Here is a 20,496-nt window from a genome sequence, read left to right as displayed (position 1 = left end):
TAACTCCATCTTTGTGTGCATAATCGCTGTTGAAGCTCGTATCAAAGCGTGACATGTCTCGAGTAACTATGTATCCCTTATATCTTACCATAATCTCCTTAGCAATTTTACATAATAAACCACATACCACTACTATATACAATACACCGACAAGTCTCTTATGGTAGCCTAGTACTGTTTATTTACGATCAGGTAAATATACTTACTTTATTTGAGTAGTGATTGATATCAGCGACAGTAAAAGTTTTTATTTTAGGTAGTAGTAGACTAGAGCTTTTTGTGACGGAGTACGGGGAGAGTGCTACTGCAGTGCTTGTTTTGCCGCCAAGCAGAATTGCTTTCTGAAGGGCGCGGTTCAGGTGTGTTTTCAGACACATGTGGCCTTAGCACCTTTGCCTATACAATACACCGTCAAGTCTCTTATGGTAGCCTTAGTACTGTTTATTAACGATCAGGAAAATATAATACTTTATTTAAGTAAGAATATCTGCAGCGACAATAAAAGTTTAATTTCTAGTAGTAGTAGAGCTTTTTTTAACCGAGCTGGGGGTGAGTACTACTGCTATATGCTTGTTTCTGCCGCCAAGCAGCATTTTCTGAAGGGCGTAGTAGACGGTGTGATTCTAGGTACATGAGGCTTAGCAACTATGCCTTAGGTTGTTGGACACAAGGGCGGCACTTTGTAGGATTTTAGCGAATATTTAAAGAGTATGTTTTTACACTGACCATCTGGCGAGCTATCTATCTGCTTAGTAATTATTACTACAAAAAAACGGTTATGGCCTTGTTGTTAGGACATCGGCTTCACTTTTGGGTGCATTGAAATCGAACCTCGAAGCGCACTTCTAACAGCCTTGTAATTTATGTACGTTTTAACCAATTAAATATAACTTGCTTTAACCGTGAAGGTAAACTGATAACTCTTCATTACGTTCTCAATGGCATGTTAAGTCCACTAATCCGCACTTGGCCAACGTGGTGGACTTAGCCTTCTTACTGTGGGAATAGACCCGTGCCCTATAGTGGGTCGGAAAAGGGTTGATATGATGCTGATGAAACAAAATCTTCCACGCATTTGTATCCTACAATACACGTCATTAAAACCTATCCTTGTATAATGCGGAAACACGCGACTTCTCTAGTTAAGACAACTAAATTGAAAGATTACCGAGTAACCGGTAGTTCCGTACATAAATGCACGTAGGGTACAGTGACCACGCTTAATGCCTTTACACTTAAACTTAAAATATATTGTGCCGTGTGGTGAATGCAGATCTTAATACAGTTGTCAGAACCCTTCCTCCCACGGGCGTTGTACAAGGCAATTAAGGGAATAATACGGAGAACTAGCATCGATTATTTTATAACCATCTACTGCGATCACCAACATGCCGCCCTAGCGTGGTGATAAAGAAAGAAAAAAGAAACAAAAGAAAGAAAGAAACATTTATTTTTTACATTGCGCCACACATTACAATATTCACAACACCACATATGTTATGTGTGGCACAACCTAGAAAAAAGGTGCCAGCTCAGCATTGTGCTGCATGCACCAGTGGGAGCATACAGCGCTGATTTTCAGTTGGCACCTTGTACCAGGTAACACCACGGAAATACGTAGCCATCCACTGACCACATTTTAAGCTTAGTTTAAAAAAAAAAACTAACTAAAGCAACATATATTTATATAAACTTGAAAATAAAAACGTACATATATTATTGACTTATTAAGATACACAGTGTAATATAATAGTAATAAAATTATTAAGTGGTAAAGTAAAGTATAGTATAGTATACAGACTGTCTCTAGAGAAAAGATGACTCCGCCACATGTTCTTGGAATTCCACCTGTTTGGCCCATAAATATTGTTTAATTTGGTTCTTAAATCCAAACTTACTTTTAAAGTTCTTGATAGGTGGAGGAATATTATTCCAACACTTCGTGGCGGAGTACGTGAACGCAGCAGTACGATGAAGTGGGATAATGGAAATACCTTTTCGTTGGGAGGTGCCATTAATCAGAGCGTCCTCTGTGCTTCTATCACTATGTACCGCGGTCTGTCCAGCGTAGTGCTTATGGGCCAACCCTCCCGTTGCGATAGTTATCCTAAGATAAAAAGTATCCTTTATCCATCTCTAGGACACAAGCTATCATATTCTAAATTTCGTCAATAGCGGTGCAGCTGCTAACCAGTGCATAGGTAATTAACAAATCCCACGGGAATGTTTCTTATGTGCAACGTTGCAATTTTCAATTATTACATTTTTTTTTGCAATTTTGGATGCGTTCTAGGAATCGCGAAATCATCGAGTGCATCATAAATTAAATTTTAAATTAGTAATGCAAAAAATATTAATCGCCATAATACTCAGTACATATTATAGAGTACCTTTTATTTTAACCCAAAATTACAATAAATTACTACGAAAAAGTTTTGCTAATTTTTCATAAGAGGTTGCTATTTTTTATATAGCGTCAACTTACTGAATCTTGTAAAGCGGCCATCCGATTAAATCTGGGTAAATAATGGTATTTACCCAGAAATTTGTTTAATAACAAAATTTTTTTTCGCCGTGGCGAACTACAAAAGTTAATAACTTTTGTAGTCTTAGTTATTTTTAAATCATTTAGCAGCACAGCACCTTAAAGCTAAATTATTACGATGTGACAAATATTTTTGTAACCCACCAACCCGCTTTATAGCAGGGTGGAAGACCCATGTTAAAATTAATACAAATAATCTGACATTGATCATAATTCTGAAATAAACCGTCAATATTAAAAGCATGGCCACCCTAATAGTAGTATAATAACTGTTGTCAGTTTGCTAGCTCTATTACCTTGGCTCTATATTCCGTACATGATACGTGGAAGTAATCCTTCCAGATCCTACAAGTAGGTAAAATAGTCACAGTTTCCATAGTCCTTAAAATAATTACAAGTGTCACTACGTCACTACGTGATTATTTATGTTTCATACAAATTTTCTAAAAAATAATCGAAGCCCAATTTCAAGCAAACAAATAAACAGAAACACTTTCTTATTTATAATAGTAGTGTAGATGGCTACGTAAGGGTATAAAAGTTTATTATCGAAGGATAACTTTATAGGAACTTTTAAAATAGACAGAATTTACGGTTCAAAAGTGTTCATAAAAGGCAATATTCAAAATTATAAGTAGCTACCAATACCCGAAGGCACCCAGGTAGATAGAGCTTGTTTTGCAAAAAGGAGTGAGAAACGTATATATATCTCTCTCCTTTACTCTTTATCTCTTTTTTTTTGAAAACCGAAGTTAACATATACCGAAGTCTAAAACTCAGTTGTAGCGAAATGTCGAAAATACGTCTTTTTATAGAGACGGCAGATCTTATAATCTTAAACTTTTTTATTTCATTATTAGTACATACAAAAGCAACTGGAAAGCCTTTATTTTGTCTCCAAATACCAATTTAATAACTCGCGAAGATTTGTCATATTAACCTTTGATTCCTAAACGCAAATAACAGTAGCAAGAATTCATTAATCAACTATTCAACACACCATTGATGATATAATTCATAATACTATTTAAACAGATTAACAGTTGTTCAGACACGTAACCATCAACACTTATCCATCACATTCACACACATGTGTTTGAACGTAACAAAAAGTTTCCTATCTCTGTCACACATATGTGCCTATACGTAACGTACGATCGTACGATTTTAGCGGGACTTTCTACTATTTTTGTACACAACCAGACACACTGTTATCGCCAGCTGCTGGCTTTATACCGTGAGGAGCACTCGTTAGCATTTGAGCGTCATTTTTAATCGCGCATAATAGTTCGCGCGAAAAATACTTGTACATGCCAGATCACAGGACGCATGCGTGGAGAAACGTCAAATACAGAAAAACTAAGTGTTTATCGTAAAATAACACGCGTGTTAAAGATAAAGGTATAATGATGTTACAATAAAAATTGGTATTAAAAAAGGATTCAAAATGAGTCAGGATGTGGGATTGGACGCTGCTCTACGTGAATTAGGTTATTTCGGAAAGTACAATATAGTGAATTATGCTTTGTTATTGTTCCCCGTATATTTAGCGGGAATGTATGGTTCGGCTTTCGTGTTCGAGGCATCGGATATACATTACAGGTATTTATGGAAATTATTTTATTAATTTAATTTCAGTATTCTAATTTTCACGCTACAATTTAACTGAGTTTCTATACGTTCTATTTGTTCGTCTTTTTTAAAGTTTATTAAGGTTTAGGGTGAATAACTAACTTATAGTTTATATTTAAGATAATCATTTGATTGTATACATTGTATAGTAAGTCGCTTTCGAGGTTTCGAGGTTATGTTAGCAAAGTCTTCACTGAATGCAGTACGCATGCGTGAACTTGTTTTAAGCTTTTAGCTTTCCTACGGCAGTCATATATCAGTATTGCGATAGCTAAATTTTATTTTCAGATTATTATTTCTGTTTTTTAAGGGTATTTTCATGACATTGAGATGAGTACGTATGTGTATTTACTATAACGTAGCGTAATAAGTAGAAAAAGTTAAAACTAAATTTTATTAAGTACCTTTATTTATTAAAATTTTTAAACATTTCTTGTTCAATTACCTTCAGAATATGTAATTTCTTATGTCTGAAATTATACTGAAGTAAGCGTTGCAAAGTTAAAATTAATCGGAAATTATAAAAAAAAAATGGTTTATTTCAAGTATAAGTATAAGTACTTTAAAACGTCAAGTATTTCTTATATATGATTGGCTCTACCACGAAAGCAGATTCTACCGAGAAGAATCCTGCAGCTAACTCAGCTTTTCTCTTGTCCAGCATTAAATTTTTGACAATTTTACAATCGATATTCTGTCTTCTGGAAGCGAAGCGATGCAACCTTGTCAAGAAATTCAACAATTTATTAGAGATTATTTATGTTTTAGTAATAATCTTAATGCAATAAATGAGTTTTAAACTTATGCATTGGTAGATCAAAACTACCTCTTAAACCCCACAAATATACTAATATATACCTTTCGCAGACGATATGCAGTTATCGATTAACAAATCAATCTAATCTGAAATCTTCAGACGGTAGATTAAACTTAGTAGGTAACACAATTTTTATCCGCTGCGAAAATACGAAAAGGATAACTAATAAATTCATTCCACAGTGAAGAGTACCAAAACGATAGCTACTAAACTCATTCCACAGTGAAGAGTAAGAACAGGATAGCTACTAAATTCATTGCACAGTGAAGAGTACGAACAGGATAGCTACTAAATTCATTTCACAGAGAATAGGATGAAAGGATAGCTACTAAATTCATTTCACAATGAAGAATACGAAAGGACAGATACTAAACTCATTTCACAGTGAAGAGTACGAACAGGATAGCTACTAAATTCATTTCACAGTGAAGAGTACGAAAAGGATAGCTACTAAATTCATTCTGCCATCTGAACATTGTGAAATAAATTTATTTTCAACTAGTTTCTACCCGCGGCTTGGCTCGCGTGGTAATTTTAATATTTTTTCCAGGAGTCGTGATTTTTGGCATAGAGATAGTTCATGAGTTACATGGGTTTCATGAGATACTTCTTTTGATCCCGGAAAATGCAATGAGAGTAAGCGCGAGCGTGAGCGTAAGAGTATCCCAAAGAAACTGTCCATTTTTCCCACATAAAAAGTCTATGCCACTGTCCGACTTATAAACTATCTCTATGCAAAAATTCACATCAATTAATTGCTCAGTTGCTGCGTTATTGATGTACAAACAAACACTCTTTATAAAATTCGGATGGATTTATGGCGTAAGTCGTTTTTATATATCCATTTTTTCTTTATGTAACGTAGACTCTCTGTTAGTTTCACGAACACATACACGTTTCACAAATATACCCCGAAAACCAGCCAAAGCATCTTAAATAGAATCAGTCTGTATATTGACCGTGCCAGAGCAACAATCAGTCTTTGTAAGCCCCTCGCACAACGGTGCAGCAAATCTTGCAATTCTTGATCTAACAACGGCCATAGACATAGAGGGTTCCACATTTGTGACAGCCGATGCCCCGATTTACATATATTTGCATACTACACCGCTTTGGTGTACAACACTAACTGCCATGTCATATCTTAGACAGCGAGAGTAACTTTTATCCTTTTGCATACCCGTGCGAAAGTTCATGATATCAACGATCAATGATCTACAACGAAGATCTCCCTAGAACAGTGCTGAGAGCTGTAGTTTTTTGACTTTTATAGTAGTACAGCTTTATGTGAGACAGCTCGTCCGTAGAAGTACTATCGCTATGCTTATTTCTGCCGCTAAGCAGCATTACGACAATGCTGTTCCGGTCTGAAAGGCGTGGTTGCCGGTGTAATTACAGGGACATGAGACTTAGCACCTACGCCACAAATTGATAGACACATGGCGGCATGTTGCAGGACGTGCTCCATGCTTGCCCTGTGAAGTATTGCTCTGTTTATAAGCGATGGTTTTCTAAACGTACTTTTGCTAAACTTACAATTGCTAAAATACTTGAGGGCAATGCTGAGTCATTAGGGTGGTAACTAGCTACTAAGCAAGCCTCCTATCGGATTAAAACTGCTTACCAACAGGTGAGATTGCAGTCAAGATTGCGTTAATTCTTTTAGAGGAATAAAAAAAATCTTACTATATTTTTTACCGTCCTTGATACCGAATAACTATTACACACAATTCTCTTAACAAAACTGTCTCCAAAGAAAGAGGGATTTAAACTAGAGACCCTTTTTACAGGTAACAATTTGTGAAAAGGGTTCTTTTAAATCTCTAACAGTTCGGAGATTTGTGAATAAAAGTATAATCACCATTGTTAATTAATGTATAAATAGGTATACCTAAGCATTTTGCTAAATTTATAGGAAGGCCATAACATAAAACTATCTAAAGCATTCCATTATTTACAGTTAAGGATATATCTAATGCATTAAATTCTGAATATTTTAAAGTAAACATAAGTACCTACCTATTACTACTCTCTGGATTATTATCAGGTCTCATCTTTATCAGTACTTAAAAACAAAACTAATGCATTTAATTCTCAAACATAAGGACAATGGTGTTGGAAATCATCGTGAGGAAACTTGCAATGTTTTCAAAGGCCAGTCCACCAATCCGCACTGGGTCGGCGTAGTGGACTACGGTCTACCCTTCTCATTTTGGGGGGACATCCTTGCCCCGTAGTAACCCAGTAATGGGTTGATATGATGATGATAAGAATGATGAGGATGATACTACCTACTTTCTCGATTATTATCAGTTCTTATCAGTATCGGTTTGGATCATTACTATCAGTAGTTATATACCAAGGTTAATTATGCATTATAGGACTTTCAATGACTATTTTCCCATAAAGTCAAAGTCAAATATTTCTTTATTCAAATAGGCACAGATGGTACTTTTGATGCGTTGATTAAATACAAAATGTGTAGATAGCAGTGAGTAGAGATGGCGATAACTACATTTGTAAACTTAAAACTAAAGCTACGAGGGTTCCAAACGCGCCCTGGTCTAAGCAGAAGCCCACAAGAAACTTAGCCGGGTGTTCTTTTTGTGATCACCATTTCATTGTCATTTGAAAATATTTAAGAAGCAACCGGGTTAGAGCAATAGTTCACACCCAAGCCTTTTTATCGTTTACGTAATCCTTTATACTATAATAGGACTTTTCTGTAAGCTTTCGCTTAATACAAACTTTCAACTTATTTACAGACATCCTCAAGATATCAACCGGTAATTTATTGTAAAATTGTATTACATATTTCTTCACCTCTACCGATGGACACATCTGATGTTTGACATAAATCTATTGTAGGGATTTCCACACTTCACCATCTTGTGTCCCTTGTATCCAGTCAACTCCTGCAAGTCACTGTGGATATATCGTTTGAAAAGTTCTTTATAAGGCCAACGACATAAAGCGGTAAAATTTGGGTTTGCTGCTGTCCACTAAGGAGTTCTGTCCTCTATCTCCAACCACAGTTTGGACAAAATTAAACACATATTATAGTACAAAAATAATTATTTAAATCGGTTATAATTTGTCGGAGTTATGATATAAATCGTCAAACACTTTTATCCCCTCTCCCAAAGGAACCGAGCTTAATGTCGGGATAAAAAGTATCCTATATTACTTCTTACACTTCCGAGAATATGTGTACAAAGTTTCATGAGGATCGGTTAAGTAGTTTTTAAAGAAGCGTAGCGAACAAATTTACATTCACATTTATAATATTAGTAGGGATAATCACAAACTGAAAAACATTCATACTCATCACACAAAAATTTTCCAGTTGTGGGAATCAAACCGACAGCCTTCGACTTGGAAAGCAGGGTCGCTACCTAGTGCACCAATCGGCCGTCAATAGTTATCTATAGAAACATAAGTTAAAGAGAACTCATCTTACAACCAATGATCTTTACCTATATAATAAGCTACGAGACGCAAACGTTGGACGTATCTAATTCCCGTTTCAACATACAGTACAATGTATGTCTGATATAGTATATGGCGGCAATATGCATCTATTAACATATAATTGCATATAACTGATACTTGGTAGTGTCATGTCTGGCCCCAGCTTAATACCTATCTAATATAATACATGATGTCAACTGCCTCGTTCATCTAGCGGTTATACGTAGAACATACAGCTCACTATATATCCTAGATTTGATTTTCTAGTCGAAACAAAAATATATTGGGGAAATTCTTTCTATTATCACTGCCACATAATTTGAATATGTAGATATTAAAAAATAAAAGTTTATTTCGTTTCTTACATAGTATATCATAAATATTGTGGATCCTAGATATCGTTTTAGGTTCTTTTTTTTCGAAAACCCGCGACATTTGAAAAACTGTATATTTATGCGGTTTACTTAAGAGAGTTTAAATAAATATATGTATTCGTTACATAAGCCAAAGTTTTTTGAATATGTAGATATCAAAAAATAAAAGTTTATTTCGTTTCTTACATAGTAAATCATAAATATTGTGGATCCTAGATATCGTTTTAGGTTCTTTTTTTTCGAAAACCCGCGACATTTGAAAAACTGTATATTTATGGGGTTTACATAAGAGAGTTTAAATAAATATATGTTACATACCTAAGCCAAAGTTTTTAGTCGCGGTCGAGGATACGTTAAGAAATCGACACTTTTAGGTACCCGATGTTTTTAACAGCCTTGGCGCAGTGGTGAGAGCTGCGGTAAGACCGCGCAAGTGTTATTCCCGGTGGTGGAAAATTCGTAATGAATAATTTCTGAATTTACTCTGGTCTGGTCTGGCGACAGGCCTCGGCTGCCGCTAGTTGCCAACCTACCGGCAAAGACGTTCCGCCAAGCAGTTTAGCGTAACCCGTACCCCTAACAGATTAGCCGGATACCATCTTATACTGCATCATTACTTACCACCAGGTCAGATGGCAATGGCAGTGTCAATCGCTAACTTGTAGTGGAATAACAAAACTGTTTTTAATTTTTTATATTTTGACTACTGTTTTTATGTATACTTGTTTGACATACTAAATAAATCCTGCCAGCTCCGAAATGTATATATGCATTTATAATATTTATACTAGGACTCGGCCCACCGAAAATTAAGTCGAAGCCCACTAAGCTATTAACGGAACTCTTTATTATTTCATAAATCAATACAATATTGCTTCATAACAGGAACCAGTTCCCTAGCAATCAGCATTCCTTTGTATAATATAGCCACTTCAAAGCGGCGAATCTTGAAAGCAAACTATATAATTCCCATTTCTATAATATATTGCAGACAGCGAAATTGCAATTTGCGACACTATACCATATAGCATATAACCACCATATAACTGATATTTTGTCACAACACCACAAATAATAACAAGAAGTGTATATAGAACTACGCATTAATTGAAAGATACAGAAATAAATGCGGATGAAGTCGCGAGCAGCAGCTAGTGTACTATAATACAGTGTACTATAATATAGTGGTATTATTATAAATATCAAGATAGGTGTCAGTAATTACACCGGCAACCACACCCTTCAGACCGAAGAGGGGCTGCTTAGTGGCAGAAAAGGGGTAGGTTCATGGCGGTAGTACTTCCCCGGACGAGCTGTGTCACAAAAAGCTCAACTATACTACTACATGATTTAACCTAAACTGGGTAAATATGAAGAAATACAAAGGCATTGTGGCTGGCTAAGAAGTACCAGGGTATAATGAATGGCTAAGAGGTACTCCTGTACATGTTATGATCTGAAAAATAACACACTGATACTAAACTAAAAATCTGCTTTGTATCCTTTACAATTTTATCCATTTCTCCGTGTAGAAAAATTTCTCCAGCCTATGCGAGCCATATAGTTGTGATACAAATATAACAATAGAGAGACTGATTTCTGTTAATCAATTAAATGATATTCCCATTATCATGGCGTGGCGCACATAATCTGAGAATTCTAAGGCAGATGACAGTTGAGGCTTCGCTGAATGCAAATATATGTAAATGGATGCATCGGGCGTCGCAAATGTGCCGCTTGTGATACAGATATGTCTCCGTGAGCGGCTCCTTGCAAGATTCCATCCTTTGTTATGCATACAGCTTCATTTTCTAAGGACATGTTGTATGTGTTATTATTGGCATGAGAGCACGTTTCTATGCAATAATATAATTTATGTAATACCAGCTGTTGCCCGCGCCTTCGTATGCTGTTCATTGGTTTTTCGTGAATCCTGAGGGAACCGTACATTTTTCTGGAATAAAAAGCCGCCTATGTCTTAATCCAGGGTACATTCTATCTCCATTCCAAAATTCAGAGAAATTGGTTCAGTAGCTTTTGCGTGAAAAAGTTACAAACATCATCCAAATCCATCCATCAAAACAAACTTTCACAATTATAATGTTGCATGCTCTGTGAAGTATTGCTCGTTTTACAAGCGATGGTCCACCTACCATCCGGTGGTAAATCTGCTTTGACCGTCCATTATTACTATTAAAAAAAACGGATAGGTACTGGTTCGTAGATAGGCGCAAAAAATAAATCATCCTTATTATGAAACTAATAAAACCATAAACAATAGTACATTAACGTTGAACGAAATATTAAGAAAAACAAAACTACACCAACAATAGGATAGCTGAGTTGTGTGATCTCCACACATTTTTTTCAAGTGCGGGAAAAGCCGTGACACTGCTGCACAAAGACTATCAAAACATTTTATTTCTTGATTTTTTTTAAGAACAGAAAGAGCAACTCACCGTGCACCTCTGTACTTTCTGCGGCCCTGGTGCGAAATTCAAATTTAAATAGTAAAGTTCAAATTTTTTTAAATTCATTTATTAGCTTAACAGATGACAAAGTATACATGTTTAGTATCTAGGTAAGTAAATTTATTAATTAAACATTTTCACAACTCAATATATATTTCGTGATCCTAGAGCGGGCAGTTACCTTGGCCAACGAATAAGTTTGGCCATCCAAAGGGGCAATGCTGCCAGCATCTTAGGAACTGCGCCTCGCTGCGGTGGTTTCGAGGACGTTTTAGATTTTATTTAGTTTTAAATAGTTTCACAAATCAAAAATTAAAAAAAAAAACTCTGAATAATATTTCGTGGCAAAGAACTCTATTACAGATTAATAGCACTTATCTACCAACCAGTCATGTCATTTAGCTTTGAACTTCAAGAACGGCAAATCTTTTATAGTTTTTAGTAATTTATTATAAATCATTACAATTATCATATAATGATTACAACTTTTGGAAAAGAGCGCTGTTTTGCATAGTGGCTAATATATTTTATTTCGATATCAGGTACTCTCTCGAATTCTATATCTCTTTACGAAGCATGCTTAGTAATAAAACCATAAGTAACCATTTATTAAACTAATTATAATTCGTTTCATTACTAGTAATTCCAGTCCGAAGTTGTAATTCTTAGGTAAGTTAGTTAGAAGCACAAAAGACATTTAAGTTCAAATATTAACTCGGAACACAGTGTCAGTGATATTTTGTATAGGACTATGTATGTAGTAAATTATTGATCAAGTTTAAATTCGTAACATTAAAGTTGCTCAAACACCCAAAATTTGGTATTCCGGTGTAATGAAGGATCGAGGTCTAATAGTTAATCTAAAAAAATATGATTAATAAAATAGTTTTAGTATTTTAGAAGACTGGATAATGATTCAGCCACGTAAGAAAGCGATCATATTATTCGAAACAATGCTTATTATATTCGCTGCCTTCGATCAATAACGTACAAGATTCGGAATCCCATGCAAAATTATGCTTAAGCATAATTTTTAAATTGTCCGGTTCTTTTTTTTTTTATATTTAAAATATGTACAACCAAAATCAACACTCCGGAGGCTTTAGAGGTACATTATTTACTGTCTCTGAAACTTATTTGTGAAAACGAAACACTCATAGTTTAGTTAGTAAGAATTAATGACATCTTAATTTTTAATAAAATTTCATCGAATCCGGACATAAATGATACCGATTCAGATACCAAACAAAATAAAAGAATGTAAATGAGCGATAATTCGAATCTTGTAATAAAAGCCTTATTATAATTACGTCGTTTTACGCCTTCACTACCATAGTCATTGTCACAGTGCGAATTATTTGACGTAATTCGGCGTTATTAACGCTTAACCCAGAAATCCCCTAATTAATGGGGATTACATACATTCGTACGCGTTACCAATTATACTGAATATCACCAGCTGGTAAAGGCGAAATTTCGTTTTGAACAGCCGATTTCGTTTTATTTATATTTAAATTGTGTTTAATTGTTGAATATTTTTTAGATTACCACGAAAACGATAACAATATATCGATTTGACGGTCGATTGGCGCAGTGGGAAGCGACCCTGCTTTCTGAGTCCAAGGCCGTGGGTTCGATTCGACAATGTTTGTGTAATGAACGATGAATGTCTGGGTGTTTATCTATATTTTAAAAGCATTAATGTAGGTATATTAATCATAAAACTAAGCAACACAAGCCACGCTTACTTTGGGACTAGATAGCGATGTGTGTATTTTCGTAGTATATTTCTTTATTAATTAACAAAAATATATATGTATACTTTGTAGCAGATTTTTACTGAGAAACTTTAGCTCAGCTGAAACCTTCCAGGTCTCTCGGATTTCTAATTGAGTGTTGAGACCATTCGTTAGTTAAAATTTCAAGTTAATGTTTGTGTTGTAACTTGATATTTCACGCTGAAGCTGAACTTACGTTTTTCAGTCATTTTAATTTTTATAATGTTATCATAATTTCATACATTTTTCCATTTTATGTGAGAAATCAAATTTTATATGGACTGTTATGTCTGTATAAAATATAAAACTTGCTACTAAATCACGTAATTTTTTTTTTAATTTAATATAGAGAAACCTATATATCATTCGTTGACACGTATAAATGTGTTTCCTCCCGATATAATAGAAGGACCTCGACAAAGCCTTTCTGAGCCTGAATCTGTCTACAAGCCTAATAGGAAGGCTTTCTCTAAATGTAATCCTCGCATGGGTGTCTAATGATTAACCTTCGTCAATTTGATAAATAGCCCCAAAGAATATTTATTACCTTTTTTTTTGCATTTTTTATTGCTTTTCTTCGTATAGAGATTTATTTTACCTTATTTTTAATATTCACACTTCGTCGTGCTTATAGGAAGCTCCATACTTGACTCACTTGTGTGTTACTTGACTCAGTTTTGTTCACGGATGCATTGGAGCAGTTTGGAGTGATATTATGATTAAGATTAGTCTATATAAAATTACGTGGTACATGATTTTGATCTATCTCGTAAGGACGTTGTTTTTGACAGCCTCCCTGGCGCTACGGTGAGATTCTTGGAAGGGACAATTAGGGAATTTATAATTTCTGAATTTTCTGGTCTGGTGGGAGGCTTTCGCCGTGGCTAGTTACCACCCTACCGACAAAGACGTGTCGCTAAGCGATTTAGTGTTTCGGTGCCGAAAGTGAGTCAAAGTCCATACCACTGGGCTATCACAACTTAATTTTTTTTTTAAAATATAAATGAAAAGAAAATAATTACTGAATTTTTCGATCTCTACAATGCTAAGAACGCAAATCAAATCCAAATCGAATCCAATGTTAACGCTATATTAAATCCGTGGCTACCCCAATTTGATTTGCATAGAAATACTAAACTAGCTGTTTCTCGAGACTTCTTCCGCATTTGTTTAGTTTTTTTTTTAACTTACATACTATGTGGTACTGCTAAAAGTTTCGGGACAAAAAACTCAATCGACCCAACCCGAGATTTGAACCCGGGACCCATAGTCGTAGTACATACTAACCACTAGACAAACGAGGCAGTTGAGACATAATAAAAGAGTTTTATAATTAAAAATAAATAAATAAATATACTATGACAATACACACATCACCGTCTAGCTCCAATATAAGCGTAGCGTTTTTAAAAATTGTAAACATAAATACTTAGAATATACATATAAACACCCAGACCAGATTCATGCTCATCACACAAACATTTTCCAGTTGTGGGAATCGAACCCACGGCCTTGGACTCAGAAAGCAGGGTCTCTGCAAACTGCGCCAATCGGCCGTCAAACTATATCCTTCTTATGATCATCCTTTTTAACACGCTTTTATTATGATAATAATTGCATTATTATCATAAAATGCCTTTTTATACATCCTTTTTATTATAATAATGCAATTATTATCATAAAAAGGATGTATAAAAAGGCATTCATATAATTTGACGGCCGATTGGCGCAGTGTGCAGCGACCCTGCTTTCTGAGTACAAGGCCGTGGGTTCGATTCCCACAACTGGAAAATGTTTGTGTGATGAGCATGAATGTTTTTCAGTGTCTGGGTGTTTATATGTATATTATAAGTATTTATGTATATTATTAATAAAAAAATATTCATCAGTCATCTTAGTGCCCATAACACAAGCTACGCTTAAATTGGGGCTAGATGGCGATGTGTGTATTGTCGTAGTATATTTATTTATTTATTTATTTATTTATTTATTTATATAATTGACATAATTTGTAAATTCCACTCGCGCTCAGCCAAAAATAAAATGAACGTGATCCGCATAGTAACATTTAAAATAACGTAAATCATATCCTCCTATGAATATTATTAATATTCGAAATATAGACTCGAAATAGATCACAACGATCTAAATTTAGATACCCATGTACACGTCAGTTGAGCATCCAAATAAAATATTCACGCTGAAAATTAATAAAACAAAAGAGTGTAATTTTTTCCATTGAACATTAAAAAATTAAATCTTTCTATTGGATAGAAGATGGCGTTACTTTGCGGATTTCCATTATATATTATGAAAATTAAGCTTAATTTGCTGTACGTACCTACTGTAAAGCAGGAGAATCTGTATAGTTTAATTTATAATTTCTTCAATCCTTATACTCCACACCAAACAGATCTTCGGCAATGTACCCTCTACGCACAAACGCACGTTAAGACACTTATCAATTATTCATTTTAAAGTCAACATCTCCTGAGGATGTTCCGGTTTCGGAGTGAAACGTGCGAGCCGAGTTCAAATCCCTGCACGCACCTCTAACTTTTCTGAGTAATGTGAGTTTTATGGAAATAAAATATCATTTGCTTCAACGGTGAATAAAAACATCTTGAGGAAACCTGCAATGCCTGAGATTTCTCCATAACGATCTCAAAGGTGTGTGAGGTCCACCAAACCGCTCTGGGCCAGCGTGGTGGACTACGGCCTTAACCCCTTCTCATTACGCGAGGAGAACCGAGTCTTGTAGTGGGAGGGTAATGGTTTGATATGATAATGATAATAATTATGATGATGATGACGATGATGATGAATAGTAAAAAACAAAACACCCGGCAAAGTTTTTTTTTTTTTAAATAAATAAATATACTGCGACAATACACACATCGCCACCTAGCCCCAAAGTAAGCGTAGCTTGTGTTATGGGTACTAAGATGACTGACAGTGGCGTGCACTTCATATAGGCACAAAAGCATTGCATACCCTAAAATTTAAATATAGCCCGAATAAGAGGAGGATTTTTTTCCATTTTATGCAACTTTCCTGCTGTATGCATACCTTGGTAAGAAACCGAGTGCACGCCACTGATGACTGATGAATATTTTTATGAATTATATAGACATACAATACATAGAAAATACATATAAACACCCAAACACTGAAAAACACTTATGCTCATCACACAAACATTTTCCAGTGGTGGGAATCGAACCCACGGCCTTGGACTCAGAAAGCAGGGTCGCTGCCCACTGCGCCAGTCGGCCGTCAAGTTGGTTCCATAGTGGCTTTATCCCTTTTCATTGTGGGAGGAGACCCGTGCCCTGTAGCGGGCAGTTAATGGCTTGATATGAATATGAAGATGAGGATATTAAGAAAGAGAAAACTCTAACTCAAAAACAAACCATAGTCTGTGAAATAATACATAGTACTTTCATATAGTATTTATAGTATTTTCCCTGGATAAAAATATCATACCCCTGAACGGTTTCCACGCCACATAGCACCGAAACACTAAATCGCTTAGCGACACGTCTTTGTCGGTAGGACGGTAACTAGCCACAGCCAAAGCCAGACCAGAAAAAATCATAAATTATATATTCCCAAATTGCCCCTGTCGAGAATCGAACCCGGAACCTCCTATTTAAATTCACAGCGCTCACCGTAGCGCCAGGGAGGCCGTCAAAAACAACGACCTTTAACTCTAACTCCAAAATAAATCTGTGTGTGAAATAATACATAGGTATTTGTAGTATTTTCCCTGGATAAAAATATCATACCTAATCGGTTTCAAAGTTGTGTGAAGTCCACCAATTGGCCAAAACTGGGCCAGCGTGGCCGACTACGGCCTTAACCCCTTCTCCTTGTGGGAGGAGCCCTGAGGCTTGTAGTGGGCGGGTGATATGATGATGATGATGATTAGTAAAAAACAACAACACTTTTAACTTTACGAATGTAGTTACCGCCATCATCTCACTTCTTTGTACGTATTATTTTGTATGTAATTGTACACATCAAAAGTGCCATCTATGACCCTTTTTTAAATAACTTTGAGGTTGACTTTGTCTTTGTTCATGTTTATTCTTTAAAATAATTGTTTTATAAATATAACCTAAAATAAACTATTTAAAACTAAATAAAATCTAAAACGTCCTCGAAACCACCGCAGCGAGGCACAGTTCCTAAGATGCTGGCAGCATTGCCCCTTTGGATGGCCTAACTAATTCGTTGGCCAAGGTAACTGCCCGCTCTAGGATCACCGGTAGACTTGATAACCCTTTTCGATAATTCTTTGAAAAGGGCTCTTGCCTCCGGACCCCACGATCCCAAAGTCTCTAATCCAAAAGGCACAAAAATGAAGCTGCTATCCAGGTTTTCATGTTTACGCCTCTTGGCCTGCTCGGCACTGGTAGCAGCCACACCTACCATTGACGAGGTGGCCTGGATGTGTGATGCAGCTAGGGTATCAACACAAGTTGCATCCCACAGAAGTGACCTTCCAAGCCTCCAAGGTATGAGCGTCATATCTTCAGGTCTCTTGCCATCGCTCCGCGTCAAACCAATAGGTTCTAATACAGCTGGTACGTGAGCGGTAGCAAGAGATCGTCGGATGATGTCGTTGATGGTGCTATGGCGAGAGAGCGCAAGCGCTTCTTGAACAGAAGAGTCCATGGTGACCGTAGGTGTCAACGCTGTCACCGCAGTGGCATCGATGAGGCTGAATTATAGTGGTGTGGTCTAACATAGTGCCCAGGTTAGCTAAAGGGAGATCATGTAGCCAGTAGCCGGACTCCGTAGCAGAGAGAGCGAGAAGACGAGCACGGTCTCTTTTAGATGGCATTTGGTCTAAAAGTGTGTCAAAGGTTTGTCTTTTAAATAAATTTGAGGTTCACTTGGTCCTCTATTCTGTAATTTGGTCTTATGCCCTTTTTCTAAATTCAATGAATCCGTAATCTATATATTTATTACTTAGCAACGTTGTCAAAAAATATCCATTAAATTTTAAAAAATTACAACTTCGCTTCTTAACTTATCGACAGATTACAGATAGATTGAAAACGGACGTTTAATAATACCGATCCCAGGTGTTAAAAAAATTATTTGTATCGAAGTACGACCCAAAATGATTGACGAAATAACCACGCTAGTACTGAATAACTTTAATATATTGCATGTTTATATTGCATAAAACCTATCAACCAAAAACTTTGCATGCTCACTTTGTATGTCATCAGCCAAATAACGAACAAAACTTTAGATTGCGTGCCCCGCTGTAAGCCGACAAAGATTTCAAAGTTCCCGCATTTTCATTCACTTGAGAGTAGCAATTATTGTTGTACAAAGGAATTTCTCGGCCGGACTAATTCTACTGACTGTGTCCGGGACAAGTGACCAAGAAATTTGCTCTTCAAACGACTTTACAGATACCATAGTGTTTAGAACTGCACCGTTGATAATCTCTTGACCCACAACTTCCTTTGTTTATATATGTTTTTGTTGTTACAATTATGGACGGACGCCCATTTAAAGACATTCTTAATAATTGACAGACCAAGCAGATGTGGGAAACAGCTAACCTGAAAATATGTGGAGAACCATCCTTATAAACAGAGCAAAACTTCGCAGGGCATTGTCTTACAATCTGCTTGTGTCCATCTACTGCAGGCTTAGGTGTTAAGCCTCAGATGTCTTTAACTACACAACCAAGCCCTTTAGACTGGAACACATCAACACAAGGGCGAGTTTGGAAATTTACGAATATAGTTTTCGCTATCGCATCGCATCACACTACCTTCTACACATCTTTTTATGTTACGTACGCATCAAAGTGCCATGTGCTAATACAGATTTACTTGACTTTGCATTTTGACTTTGCCGTTTGACATTTACTTGTAACTTTGACTCTTGACTTTGACTTTTGACTTTATATTTTGACACTCGAAAATCTGTTCCAACCACGTTGTATGTTTACTAAACGTCTTCAAAATAATAACTAGTCGAGTGCGTGCAAGGATAACTTCTTAACTCAACGCAAAGTTGGTTATTATTTATTAGAAACAAAGTTTGTACTTGCGGCTTAGTTTCTTCCTTCATAAGAGTTAGTTTGGAGTGGATGCCGGAGCAGCTACACATTGTCGTGGTCCTATACAAGTAGTTTTATTTATTATTATCATCCGCAGCATATTAACGTCCCACTGATGGCACAGGTGGGTGCCTCTCGTAGGAGATTCTAGAGTATGGACCCACAACGCTGCTTTAATAAATAAATTAATTTACTACGACAACACACACATCGCTATCTAGCCCCAAGGTAAGCGTAGCTTGTATTATGGGTGCTAAGAGAACTGACGAATAATAATGAATCCGTTAACAGTTTAAAGAACTGTGTTAGTCTAGGTATACTTACTGTAGCTTTACAAAATATTTATAATAATATAGTATTTGTAAGACAGCATATTTAGCCTATGTAAACAAAAAGTGGATATAAAGAGTAGACTCACAAGAAATGGTCATAAATTAGTGACATCTGCATATCGTCTGCGTCAGAAGTCAATTAGTAAAATCTTAATATATATAAATCTCTTGTCACGATGTTTGTCCGCGATGGACTCCTAAACTACTTAACCGATTTTAAATTATATTGGCACACCGTGAGCAGTCTGTTCCAACTTAAGAGATAGGATAGTTTAGATTTTTAATTATAGTCGCAATTTTATTTTATTGCAAATTATTTTTCTATAATTAATTGACAGTCACATGTTATATATATATAATACTACTATACTAATTTAAGGCTTAGCGATACTGAATGCTTTACAAACAAAATCAAACGCAGACGAAGTCGCGGGCAACAGCTAGTAAATATATAAGAAACTGCTAAAAGTGCGTTGATATTGATGAACAACCGGAATTGACACAAGATATATTATCTTTTGGTTGTACATTAGCAGCTTAGACAAAACCTGTAAGAGTTAATATAATTAATATTAGTCACGAGAATTTTGGGATCGATTGTTGTATCAGAGGCGAAGATTGATGAATCCAGTAATAATATTATGATTGATATCAGATGTAACCGTTCAGTTTACAAATGGTGTTGATTTTATATCAAATAAATCTTATTTGATATAAAATCTCTCGTAAAATAATTCTAGAATAATTTCATTAAATATATAAGGTAGTGCCTAGTGGGTAAGGCTTGTTTATCGGGGGACCGAGTTCCGGCTTCTCCCACTTTTTGGGGCTATTGTACGTTTTAATTTAAGCCATTAAACATCACTTGCTAGAACGGTGAAGTGTTTTACTTCACCGTTCTGGCAAATGTCGTTCTGTCATGAGGAAATCCGCATTCCTGAGATTTTCCCAAAGTGTTTTCAAAAGCGTGTGAAGTCCTTAGCCG

General features: G+C 35.9%; 1 protein-coding gene across 2 annotated transcripts in view; it reads left to right on the top strand.

Annotated features, from left to right (window-relative positions):
• Positions 1-3,761: 3,761 nt before the first annotated feature.
• LOC120632766 (organic cation transporter protein-like) overlaps positions 3,762-20,496 on the top strand; it is a 46,942-nt gene continuing 30,207 nt past the window's right edge. For both annotated transcript variants that reach the window (XM_039902762.1, XM_039902761.1), the window contains exon 1: positions 3,762-4,147. In XM_039902762.1, coding sequence (XP_039758696.1) covers positions 3,993-4,147 — 155 coding nt within the window. In that variant the 5' untranslated portion in view covers positions 3,762-3,992. The remainder of the gene's footprint in view (positions 4,148-20,496) is intronic.

Source organism: Pararge aegeria, chromosome 20, assembly GCF_905163445.1.
Source record: "Pararge aegeria chromosome 20, ilParAegt1.1, whole genome shotgun sequence".
Lineage (NCBI taxonomy): Eukaryota > Metazoa > Arthropoda > Insecta > Lepidoptera > Nymphalidae > Pararge > Pararge aegeria.
The sequence above is the reverse complement of the archived record's forward strand: the minus strand, read 5'-3'. Positions and strand labels throughout refer to the sequence as shown.